This window comes from Saccostrea cucullata, unplaced genomic scaffold (genome assembly GCF_032062105.1).
Source record: "Saccostrea cucullata isolate Sc308-1 unplaced genomic scaffold, CSIRO_AGI_Scuc_v1 ctg7560, whole genome shotgun sequence".
NCBI lineage: Eukaryota > Metazoa > Mollusca > Bivalvia > Ostreida > Ostreidae > Saccostrea > Saccostrea cuccullata.
In genome coordinates this window covers 16,559-29,758 of record NW_026927260.1, presented here as the reverse complement: position 1 = coordinate 29,758, position 13,200 = coordinate 16,559, and the positions used below count along the sequence as shown (strand labels likewise).

The window sequence follows — 13,200 nt, the reverse complement described above, 5'->3', positions numbered from 1 at the left end:
CCATAATGATTGTTTAAAACAAACATGCCATTTATTATTCTGTGATAAATATGAATTTACTATAGCACTGTGAATTTTTCCCATCAAGCTATACATGTATGAAAGAAATCTAAAAATAGTATGTGTAATCTTTTCAGATTTTTTTTTTTGACAACTTAACATCTTTTTCAACAATTTGTGATACATGTATAGATGCACTAGCACGAAGAGAGCCGATAAGAGACCATGCACTGTCTCATCTACTCAGTACTTATGTTCACTGTACTGTATTAACTGACTATAGCGACCTAATTACCATCTATAGAATTTTATTTTTAAGATTTTAAAACGTGATATTTAGGAATGGTTTTAATTATTTTCTGCTCTAGCATATGAAATATAATATAATATAATTAAACTCTCTCTTTTTTTTTAGTTTGGAGGAGGGGGGGGGGGTACATGAAAGTGAATTTTTCACAACACTGTATCAACTTCACATTCTCCGTCTTACCCCCGGGCTGTGTTTATCTCTCTGTTGCCTTACCCCCGGGCTGTGTTTCCCCATTTCTCTGTTGCCTTACCCCCGGGCTGTGTTTCCCTATCTCTCTGTTGCCTTACCCCCGGGCTGTGTTTATCTCTCTGTTGCCTTACCCCCGGGCTGTGTTTATCTCTCTGTTGCCTTACCCCCGGGCTGTGTTTATCTCTCTGGACATTGCCTTACCCCCGGGCTGTGTTTATCTCTCTGGACATTGCCTTACCCCCGGGCTGTGTTTATCTCTCTGTTGCCTTACCCCCGGGCTGTGTTTATCTCTCTGTTGCCTTACCCCCGGGCTGTGTTTATCTCTCTGTTGCCTTACCCCCGGGCTGTGTTTATCTCTCTGTTGCCTTACCCCGGGCTGTGTTTATCTCTCTGTTGCCTTACCCCCGGGCTGTGTTTCCCTGTCCCTCTGTTGCCTTACCCCCGGGCTGTGTTTATCTCTCTGTTGCCTTACCCCCGGGCTGTGTTTATCTCTCTGTTGCCTTACCCCCGGGCTGTGTTTATCTCTCTGTTGCCTTACCCCGGGCTGTGTTTATCTCTCTGTTGCCTTACCCCGGGCTGTGTTTCCCTATCTCTCTGTTGCCTTACCCCCGGGCTGTGTTTCCCTGTCCCTCTGTCTCTGATACGCTACCCACTGCTCCTCTGATTCCATTAAGATGGCGTCTCTACACGTATCTCGGGGGAGTGAGCGATATTCATGGAATTTTATCCAGCGGTTTTCCGAGGGGACATAGAAGGCGGGGCCTCTATACACGTGGGACTTCCCGTCCCCCGCCAAGTAGTTATGGAGGGGCGTGGCGTTATACGGACCCCTCAGCCTGACGTCAGTTCCCGCGCTCGTCGCATATTCAGGTCGGTACATCGCCGCTGATCCTGGGATAAAATTAATAAAAATATATAAATTTAATAGAACAGTAAAGAAATAACAAAAGAAATAACGAAACGAATTTCATAAATAAGTTAAATAAATAAAAAAAATCATTTAAAAAATGAATAAAATGAATTACTGGAATTTTATTTTATATAATGTGTGGAGGTATTACGTATATACTTTTGAGTATGTTTAATGTTTGTTTACTTTTGATTATGTCCTTTCACCGTTCTAATCGTAATTTACCATTCCCTTCACCGCCCCTCCCCTTCAAATGATTTGTAGATGCATAAATAACAGAAGGATCTTTGAATCAAAGCTACACGTAGAATAAAATTCAACATCTGAAGCATTGACTTGCAAATTAATAAATAAATATCTGCAGTTAAAGAGAGTGTACATATAATTATTAAAAGGCTCTGCCTAACATGAATTTAAATTTCACAATGAATTTCTCATTAGAAGTGCAGAACTATTTCTCGTACATATATCATGTTAACCTGTTACCATTAATAAACTAAATATGTATATACAATCATGTACTATATAGTTAGTTAGTATATTGTTTATCCATGATTTATCAAAAAAAAAAAAAAACAACAACACTACATGTATTTACATATATCAAACACGATGAGAAGAAAATTGCAGAGGATATCTGATATCATTTTCATAAGATTTAGAGATTGGCCCTATACAGTATATAAACATACTATCATTTTCATGTAGTGTTGTGCCGAATAAAAATTCCCAGAAGGGGGGGGGGGGAGGTTACACCATCCATTCGTCAGGTGCTGTGGTTTTAGTTCATAAATATTATCCCCTACCCCCCCCCCTTTGTTTTAAAAAAAATTGCTCACACAGCTCATACTTTTTCATGTGATCAATGAAGTGTCAAAAATGAAACGACCAACCCCTCCTTTTCAAAGCATACCCTTCATAATGCCCATGTATTCACCATAAGAACAAATAATTAATTGTATAGATGTTATCAGTTAATTAAACAGTTTTAGTGAGATAAGACAGAGTAAGACATATTCACCGTTTTAAATGGAATGCTGTATATAGTCGTCTCAATATCGCATTATTCGCACCTGGACTAAACCGGATGTTTACATCGAGATACACGCTTGGTAACCAGATCAATACACCTGTGTGTTTGTTTACGTCCATCTCAGGTAGGGATTTTTAAACGGTCACCTTGTCCTGTGTAAGTTAATTGGTACTCATATAGATTTATGTAAATGACATTTGTGAGTTTATTCTTCGTTTTCTTGTTAATTTCTATTTTAGATTTCCTGTAATTTTCTCCGTACATCTTTTACCTGCGAAGTACCATAACTCTGTTTTGTTTTTAAAAGTCAAGATAAATACGTATTTACTAGTATCGTATTATATCAGAGTTAACTGTTAGAAGATTCTGGGTACATTTGTTTAAGGAAAATGAAAAGATGGCACTGCATGAAAATAAAGATCGATCGTGCATTGCAAGAGCTCAGACTTTTTCTAAATCACGGACCAGTTCAGATTCTGAAATAGGGGGGTCGGGAGGCCGGGGGTGGTGCATGTATGGAGTTAAATACATCCGAGTATTTTAGTTTGATATGCTTACCGTTCAATATACTACTTTGCTGGCCTCGGGCAATAGAACACACTGAGCTGTTCCCTGCACCTCGGGAAAAATATTCTGTTCTGTTGACTGCTCAGGCATTAGATAATTGTATAATATAATTACAAATAAAATTCATTTACTCATGCAGGTGAACGTTGTGGCCCATAGACCTCCTGTATTAAACTCCATATAACCAATCCCAGATAACCAAATATAAACGAGCAATTATTCTAAATAAGTATAACACTTTTCTCCTTTTGTTACCTTTGTTATTTCTAAAATTCAACGAGAGAAGGAAATCTTCTATAAATAAGATATTAATAACCTTAGCAGATTTTAGTGAGCTCATAGTACATGTAGCACCAAGTATCTAAATTCCTTTTGAGCGGCATGGCTGAAGCAAACTTGAATCTACACAAAGTCAGGATCTGGCCTAAGGGAGGTCTGATTCTTCAGTTGAAGCAAAAGGTGCTTTGAGGCAAATTTGAAACTGATATGTATTTTTAAAATGGATAACACCAAATTAGATATTTATTTTACAGCTCGGCAGTAATGCATCGTCCAGAGTACGGTATTAGTGCTGGTACCAGACTGTTTGACCGAGGGCCCCACAACCCCATCCCCACCCACAATTACCTCAGTGGAGGTGGGAAGTCACTCATCTGGAGAGGCCCCTCCCACTACGTGACGTCAGAGAGGACCTGGATAGACCAACAACAGTACAGATCGTTGCCTAGAGACACAAAACGTGACGCCAAGGAGATGCAGAGCGAGGACCAATGGGTGGACTTCATGAGACAGAGAGACACGCCCTCTGGTAATTTTATGTTTGTGGTGTACTCCTACAAGTAAGAGCCTTGGTTAACGTCCCTTCGCTCCTTATATACCTCGTTACGCGGCGCCAAGTCAAAAGTATCTCGCCAAGAACCTCTAGCATGCTGGAGTAGTTTGTGGTGTAGCAAGAAAGCTGCAAGGAGTAAAATTGAAGAAGCGCAATGTTCTTTTTTGGTTGTAATTAAATGGAAACATAAGGGAAGAAATTAGAGGAAATGGAAAATAGAAACGTAAAATCCATCTGATCTTTCATCATTTTTTCCAGCATTGTTCTCACCGTTAACCATACTAGGGTTGTTAATGTTCTCCTTAGACAAGGGATTGAAGTTTTCATCTCTACTTCATAAAAATATAAAAAAAAAAAAAAAACAGAAGTCTATGTCGAGACTGAAGCTCTACTGGTTTGTACTTATAGCAAATGAAGAGAAAAGTTCTTCAGCAGTTGGGAATTGAAAATTTACCACAGCAATAAAAAGAATAGGCCAAATGATCCTTGATTAAGTTTCTTTATGTTCTTAGTGTACTCTACTTACATGCCAAATTAAATTATAATAATAATCAAGTTAACTGTATTTGGAGACGCATTTTGAGAGTATTTATCGAAATAAGACCAAACTGTAGGAGGAGTAGCATTTTGAAAGAATTTCACAGAAATTTCTATTTTTAGTTACCACGGCAACATCTTTCATCGAAATCAAAAACCGATACACAGAATTATGTAATGTATCTTAGTGTAGTCTACTTGTATGCATGCCAAGTTATACTGAAATCAGACCAAAACTGAACGAGAAGTAGCATTTTTAATGATTTTACAGAGATTTCTATTTTTAGTAAAAACGACAACACCTCTCATCGAAATCAAAAACTGATACACAGAATTATGTATGTTAGTGTAGTCTACTTGTGTTCCAAGTAATATTGAAATCAGACCAAAACTGTAGGAGGAGTAGCATTTTGAAAGAATTTCAAAGAATTTTCTATTTTTAGTAACAACGACAACACCGCTCATCAAAATCAAAAACCGATACACAAAATTATGTATCTTAGTGTAGTCTACTTGCGTGCAAAGTTAAATTGAAATCAGACCAAAACTGTAGGAGGGGTAGCATTTTGAAAGAATTCCACAGAAATTTCTATTTTTAGTGACCATGGCAACACCGCTCGTTGAAATCAAAAACCAATACATAGAACATCTACTCTGAATAAAATTATTTTTCTTGATAAAAGTTATAATATTTCTCATTAAAACACATCAAAATTGCCACTTTTCCTGAGGATTGTAGAATGTATCTTAGTGTAGTCTACTTGTGTGCTAAGTTTTATTGAAATCAGACCAAAACTGTAGGAGGAGTAGCATTTTGAAAAATTGTTTACAGACAGACGGACAGCTAGACAGACAGACAGAGGGACGCTAAGAGCTAAAAAAAAATCACCAGGACTTAATTGGAAAATGATGATGAATATCAGTTTTCTCATTTAAAGACACCACACAATGTTATAGATGGGTACGGGGCTTGGTTTCGGTTTGGGGATATACTATTTTCGTGATAGAAAATGGATTTCTCTAATTTACCCAAAAGTATCGCCAAGACCACAATAATTTACTTTACATTTCAGGTTACTACCACAAAGACATAGGTGTGTTGCAAACTGGAATACCCGAATGTCGCCTATTCGGATACACTCGGGATTTACCCAGCATGCCCCCACGAAATCTTCAAGACATCTCCTGGCCGAAATCTGACGCCTTTGTTCCACTAGAAAGAGCCGACCGAGGGAAATATTACGGTTATCACGAGGTTATTGAGCGGGAAAGAGAACGAAGAAAGAAGGAACTTCCCGAAAGTATGAGAGTGGAAGCCAGAGACATTTCGATGTTATAGATTTGTGCAATTTCAGGAAATTGAATATAAATGTGTGTATCTATTCGTGCAGTATTACATGTATACCTGTCTAATAATTGTACCCACGCCACCAATACTTGGTCTATGCTTTTTGTTTTGTTGTGTTGTTTTAAATTTATTTTAAAAAAATAAAAAATACATAATATATTTTTGTGTAATACATATTATATACAGAAGGAAGAGAATGTCAAAGATTTAAGTCTCCTGGACACATCAAAATTCTCGCAATAAAGAAACGGGTAATCAGAGATTACAGAGATCAACAAATGTTGTCTGTAAGTAAGGCAACGTCCCACATTAAGCTTACAAAATACGAAATTTATGCAATTTTGATCTGACATGGCTAGCAGTTACTTTGGAACAGACTTATCTAAAACTTTGTCTATCAGGAACAAATTATTCAAAAAGTTTTGAAATGTCATTCAAATCCACAATCTGAAGCAATTTGTGAGTGTTCATCTCTTGATGCAACATCCACGCAAGGTTGGTTAATGTAGGTTTTATAGTTTCTTTGTAATAAACCTACAACCATAACTTTTACCTGGTCCATTATCTTGGAATTGAAGTCAGATCCAGCAGTCAAAACAAGTCCATTAGTATTCATCGTTAGGAGTACATCTTCCTTGAAAGTTTTGTCCACGAAGGGCTTTTACCTTCTTTAGGATAAAGCTGTTCTAAAACCTTTATCCTTTAATTCAGAACATGTACGTCAAATCCAGCATCCAAGGCAAGCCCATCAGTGTGCATCATATTATTAGATGTAGATGTATCAGCCATGCAAGTTTGTTCAACAAAGGGATCATAGTTATTTGGTATGAAGGATATGGAGATAACGAGCAGTATTCAATATCAAAGTCCATAGAACAATACAAAATAGGAGCTGCATCAAAAACCTTATCCTGTTTACTCATTCGGTAAATGTAGGTCAAATTCAGCATTCTAAGCAAGACTGGTAGTGCGTATCCTTGAGAAGATTTTTTAATGACCCTACCCTATTTTTGTCTTTTCTTGATCTTCCCTTTTAAGGGGACTTGGCCCTTCATTTCAACAGTTTTAATTTCTCTTCACCCATGGATGCTTTGCACTAAGTCTATATATAGTTAAAATTGGCCGGTCGGTTCTTGAGAAGAAGTCGAAAAGGAGAAAAGTTTACAGACGGACGGACAGACAGATAGACAGGCGGACGAACGACGGACAAAATGTGATCAGAAACGTTCACTTGATCCTTTGGCTCAGGTGAGTTAATTAGTCTTACAATTTCCACTTATTTGTAAATTTAGGAATTATTTATAACCACTTGCATACAGTAAAACCTGAATCAAATGCCCTAGGAATTGTTTCTTATTATTCCACTAAAATAGTACCAGGATGAAGTAACCGTAAAAACAAGAGGCCACATCGATCACCTGAGTAGCTTTGGTGATGATGTTCTTTACCAGATTTCCTCCCTTGTTACACCTATTGTGGCCTTGTCGTACACCCCTATGTCACAATAGTGGTTCTTGAGAACAAGATTTTAAGAGTTTGTTTCTTATATATTGCTACGTAAAAATTGATTCATTACTGTGGCTCCGCCAAACCCTCTGGGGTCATGTTGTAAACAATTTAGAATTTACACTACCTAAGGATGCTTCCACATAAGTTTCAGCTTTTCTGGCTCAGTGATACTTGAGAAGAAGATTTTTAAAGATGTTTCTATATATTTCTATGTAAAAATCTGATTCCCAATTGTGGCCCCGCCAAAAACCCGGGGGATCATGGTTTGAACAGTTTAGAACCTACACTACCTAAGGATGCTTCCACATAAGTTTAAGCTTTTCTGGCCCAGTGGTTTTTCGATCAGAAGAAGATTTTATAAAGTTTTGTCCTATACAGTTCTATGTTATAACTTTTATTACCTATTCTGACCCCGCCCGATCCCCAAGATTTTCTGGCCCAGTGGTTCTTGAGCAGAAGATTTTAAATTTTTTCCCTGTATATTTCCTGTATATTTCTATGTAAAAATTTGATTACCTATAGCCGGACGGACAGCTAGACAGGCAGACGGACAGACTGACGGACGACGGACAAAGTGTGATCAGAAAAACTCAGGTGAGCTAATGATAGAAATGGAATGTTAAAATTATACTTTTTATATAGAGTTGGTCTTCGTACCATTTTTGGAAAACAAAAATTGAAAGGATATGAAATGATGAATCTGTCACCATTTTCAACAAAATGTTACGAAGACCCACTCTATATAAAACATTTGTTTACCTAGACTTAAAGTTCGGAACATTTTCTCAGAAACTCCAAGTCTTATGTGTGTTTGCTATATACATGTAGAACTGATTGTTATTTTAAGAGCTATGTATGTGCGACTTCGTGGCTCAGTGGTCATAGCAGCAATGTTGAACCACCTACGAATTATATGTCGCTAGTGTTCGAATCGTATTATGATTCTTTTTAATCTCAGGTTGAATTTTAGATAAATATATTTTTTCGCTAAAAACAAAATAAATAAAATAAAATAATGAATTTATTTAACGGTCAACAAATATATTTCCTATAATAAACAAGCTTTCAAGATATATAACATTTTAAATGCATTCAGTTCGAGACTACATTACACGATTGAAATGTAAACAATCATGGGTATACCAGCATGGTATGGCTGTTCTGTATACAATAACAGATAAAAGGAAAGGTTAAGCGTACATGTACCATCTCCAAACCCATGAAAACATATTTGATAGAACATGAATATCAACTAGATGAAAACATAGGTAATCAAAGATTACAAAGCTCACCTCGAGGAATGTTATAAGTTTAAGTAATGCAAATCTCACCTCATATTTTCTTAATATTTAGTATTCATCCCAACAACAATATTCTTGCAAGTTGTGTTTAACCCCTTACATGGCAAGGGCTTATACTTTGAAATGAAAATATAGGTCAGATCCAGCATCCGGAGCTAGTCTAGTAGTGTCTATCCCTAGATGCATCATCCATGCAAGTTTGTTTCTGGTAGAGGCTTATAGTTACTTGGGAATGAAAATGTAGGTCAAATCCAGCATCCGAAGCAAGTCTGGTAGTGTCCATCCCTAGACATTCATGCAAGTTTGGTCCAAATAGGGCTTAAAGTTCCTGTGGAATGGACCTGCTCCAAAAACTTTAACCTGGTCACTCAACTGGAAAATGTATGTCAGATCCAGTATCCGAAGCAAGTTTTGTAGTGTCCATCCCTAGATGTATCATCCATGCAAGTTTGGTCCAGGTTGGGCTTATAGTTCCTTGGGAATAGACATGCTCCAAAAACTTTAACCTGGTCACTCATCTGGAAAATGTAGGTCAGATCCAGCATCCGAAGCAAGTCTGGTAGTGTACCTCCCTAGATGCATCATCCATGCAAGTTTGGTCCGTTTAGGGCTTATAGTTCCTTGGGAATGGACTTGCTCCAAAAACTTTAACCTGCTCCAAAAACTTTAACCTGGTCCATCATCTGGAAAATGTAGGTCAGATCCAGCATCAAAGCAAGTCTGGTAGTGTACATCCCTAGATGCATCATCCATGCAAGTTTGGTCCAGGTAGGGCTTATGGTAACTTGGGAATGGGCTTGCTCCTGAAACTTTAACCTGGGACGCCGACACCGACACCAACGCCGGGAATATAGCATAAGCTCATCTCGACTTCGCCGAGGTGAGCTAAAAAGTGAAATCTATACCAAATGAAGAATAAATGCCAAGTCTTTAGTACAGTGTGCGCCAAAAGATAATTCTATCAGTAGATCTAGTATACAACTTCCTTTTGTGTCTGCTGGAAAATCACATAAAAATGCGTAATTCGTAATGCAAGAAAAGGTACCGTGGTAGTACCAAGTCAGTCCAGAACAAATGCTTTCATACATTCCCAAGTACATGTACTTATATCCGTTGGATGCAAATGCTGTCGAAAGCATGTACATGGGAAACGACTAAGTCGAATCGTAACAATAATCTGAAGGTTTGAAAATATAGTAATTAAGAAATGAATTAAATTTTTAAAGATTCATGAAGTTATGAACTACACTTCACGCCGGCATATTTCATGAAGCGCGTCAGCGCTTCATGATAAATATGCCGACGTGAAGCGTTGTAGCTCAAATACCTCATGAATTTTTAAAAATTCAATTCATTTCTTATATTTACATTTATATTTACATTTTTGTTTTGATGACTTGCCATAAATTTACGCCATTCAGCTACCATTTTAAAAGCAAAACAGTGTGTACTATATGTTTTTATATCAAGTGCGGTATATATTATGACGTAACAATCTAGAGAAATATCCATGCTTATTCGTGGTACATATGTTTTGTAGTTCATTAAAAAGTGAACTGCATTTTATTTTGTAAAGAATCATAGTAGAAGTTTATTGAAAATATAAATATTGTTATTTGGACAGAGCTGTACAAAGTTTAAATGCTTAGGTAAATATTACGTCTATGAAATTCCGATTTGCCTACAGAGCTATGAAACCCCTTTGGGAAATGACTCGCCTAATCCCCACAGATTCTTTTATCTTGGTATTCATAAAACATTCTTCCCTTACCAAAAAAATACTATAATAAACTAAAGTTTACATGTACTATTGTAACAATAATAAACAATTGTACCGGATTGATTTCAGTTTGTTTTTACCATAGTAATCCAAGGTTTTAATTTTTCTAGTATAGCATATCAATGTTCAAAGTTTTGTCTGCTATAAATCAATTTTTTCTTCATTGTGGTAAATTAAAGTTCCAAAGTTTTCACTATAGTAAATCAAAATTCTTACATTGATGTTATAGTTAAGTATAGTATCAAACTTTAGTTTACTGTAGTATTTTTTTTGGTTGGGGTTATCAAGTCTAAAAGTGGTTTTACAGGTTTTGGAGCATACACTGTACTAGTAATTTGAACAAAACAACTTGAGAATAATACAGGTCGCATTACACGCAATGGAAGAATAATCTTGCTTAAATAACGAACATTGCTTTGGCAATATCATTTACAAAGATAAATACAATGACCTCATGACACAAGGCATAATAAAATACTGAATCCTTCTACAGTTCATTAGCATAGCAAAATTATTGAGTACACAATATTTACAGTAAATGCAAGATTATTTGCATTCTGATATTTCTTGAAATGTGACTTTCCTATGCCTTTTTCTTCGAATTTCTCTCTATCTTTGGGTTCTTGTAAAGAAAGGATAAATTCATTGTAATCTTTGGCACCAGAATTCTGACAACAATATTAAAATGTGTAGAATTCTAGAGCTTTGATTAACTTCTCAATACAAGTCACATATAAAGATCCAATCCTACAAACAAAATTATTGCTATTCGATAATTAATAGGTTAGTGATACACACATTCATGTAGTCATGTAGTCATAGGTTTCACGAGTAATACACCTAAGAATGGAGGCGTACAAGCCGAGGACAATCCCCCGCTCTGAAAAAAAGACATTTCTCAATTCCAAAAAATAGTATTTTTTCAAAATTTTTATGGTTTATATAATCTTTTACACGTCAAATTCTGTATTTTATTGTTTCAGTAATTTATTAATAATTTATTTTTCACTCATATTTTTCAGAAAAGAAAAAGCTTCACATATGATTCGAACACTCTCCATAGCGCAGGTTTGGTCCCAGACCAACAGCTTTAACCACTACACTACGAAGTATATGCATTATTGATGTCTTTCAGTGTGATTTAAATGAACGGGTTTGTTGAAGCGTTAATTTTTTCAGAAAAGTTCGATTTTCATATAGAATGGGTTCAGATTCCATTTTTTGAACAAATATAATAGAATTCACATTTACGTTTCCATCATTTAAGCGTTCACGAAAAATGGAGACTTGACCCATTCATGTTCAAAATTCGTTTTTTATAACTCTATTAAACCCATTTTCACTAAATATGCTGAACTGTCAACTTTGAAATAAAGATTATCAAATGATTAGTCGTTCAGTAAAATAAAATAATAAAATGTTTTGAAGAAGACATTACTGAGAACATGATTTTAGAAAAATATAACTTTTCTGTGAATTTTGAAAATTGAGAAACATTTTGTCTCAGAGCGGGGTATTGTACACGCCTTATACGCCCTCTTTCAAATTTCTAGCATCCTTTCTGTATATCAGTAGTTCCAGAATTATGATAACAATATTACAATATCTAAGTGTGTAAAATTCTGGAGCTTTGATTAACTTCTCAATACAAGTCACATATAAGAATCCAATCCTACAAACAAAATTATTGCTATTCAATATAGACTAGTTTAGTGATTTACACATTCATTCTAGTCATACGTTCTATGAATAATACTCTTAATTTGCTTCATTATTGCTTTCAAACTTCAATACTTCTGTTTTAATATCTTACAAATCAGACAGTATTGCCATTTTATTTCATGGTGATTTTCCATTTTAATTCTTTCAATAATAGCATCATCAGTTTCCTTTCTTATAACGTCTTTCGAGTGAAAGTTTTCCAATTTTGGCAAATATCTGCCATCAATGACCAGGTGTCTTCAAATTCTGTCTGGGAGGTGGAAGCCGAGTTTGCGTCAATTGTTCCGGACTGACCCAATTCTTTCGATATCATCTCCCACTGTTTCTTTTTGTGTTGAATGCCCCACTCTCCATTTTCTTTAGTTGGTTTGGGAATAGCAGAACAAATGTGTCAATCTTTGAGATCAATGAGAGAATTTGTTGATGCTTTTACATGTACTTTATTATAAACAAAGGTAGGAAGAACCTCCATCTCCAGTATATCTCTGGATGCTTGATTTAGACCCATCGTTTGTTGCCAATCGAAGTTTAGATTGATTGACTGTTCCTATTACCGTCCCTTAAAAGAATTTTTCACTCATATGGAGACATATAGAAGCAAACATGCTCCACATTATAAATTAACCTTATCTTCTTAATATGCAGAGCGACTGAGAAACATATGTGCACTTTTACTACAGTTTATACATCATCACAAGAGCGTCATCCTCAGCCCAAAGTCCTGGGCCATGAATTTCAAGATTTTGATTACGTGCTCAATACTTATTAAAATTACAATAATTGTTTGACTGATTGATATCCAAAAGTACAGAACCAGATTTAGAAAGTGATAGTTCTAGCTCAATTCGCAAGTTCCGAAGAGGATCGGACAGGGACCATAAAATTCATAATTTTGAACCTCTTCCTGTATTAAATCTACATGCCAAATTTTAGATTGGTTCAGCAAGGATGAAGAGGAAGCTGAAAACATTCAAAACTTTCAGATCGACGCATTATTGCGATTAATGACTAAAGATATTAAGCAATACTTCTCATGAGGAAAAAATAGAGCAAAAAATGAATAATTATAAAATAATAATAAAAACTAGAAACGATCTCGTTGCAAGCAACGAGTAGGTCTTCCGTCCGAATTTTCGATAAGATGAGATATCACTTTGACTAT

General features: G+C 35.9%; 1 protein-coding gene across 1 annotated transcript; it reads left to right on the top strand.

Annotated features, from left to right (window-relative positions):
- The first annotated feature begins 2,510 nt into the window (after positions 1–2,510).
- On the top strand, positions 2,511–5,732 carry LOC134273887 (uncharacterized). The gene is made up of 3 exons (XM_062756105.1): positions 2,511–2,566; positions 3,543–3,817; positions 5,452–5,732. The coding sequence occupies exons 2-3, from the start codon at positions 3,553–3,555 to the stop codon at positions 5,715–5,717; spliced, it is 531 nt and encodes a 176-aa protein (XP_062612089.1). The 5' UTR covers positions 2,511–2,566; positions 3,543–3,552; the 3' UTR covers positions 5,718–5,732.
- The last annotated feature ends 7,468 nt before the right edge of the window (positions 5,733–13,200 follow it).

What these genes read in the sequence shown, in the direction of transcription:
- LOC134273887 (XM_062756105.1), top strand. Translation starts at nt 3,553, where the DNA reads ATGCATCGTCCAGAGTACGGTATTAGTGCTGGTACCAGACTGTTTGAC. An exon ending in ACAGAGAGACACGCCCTCTG is followed by an intron (nt 3,818 to 5,451) that starts GTAATTTTATGT and finishes TTTACATTTCAG; the next exon opens with GTTACTACCACAAAGACATA.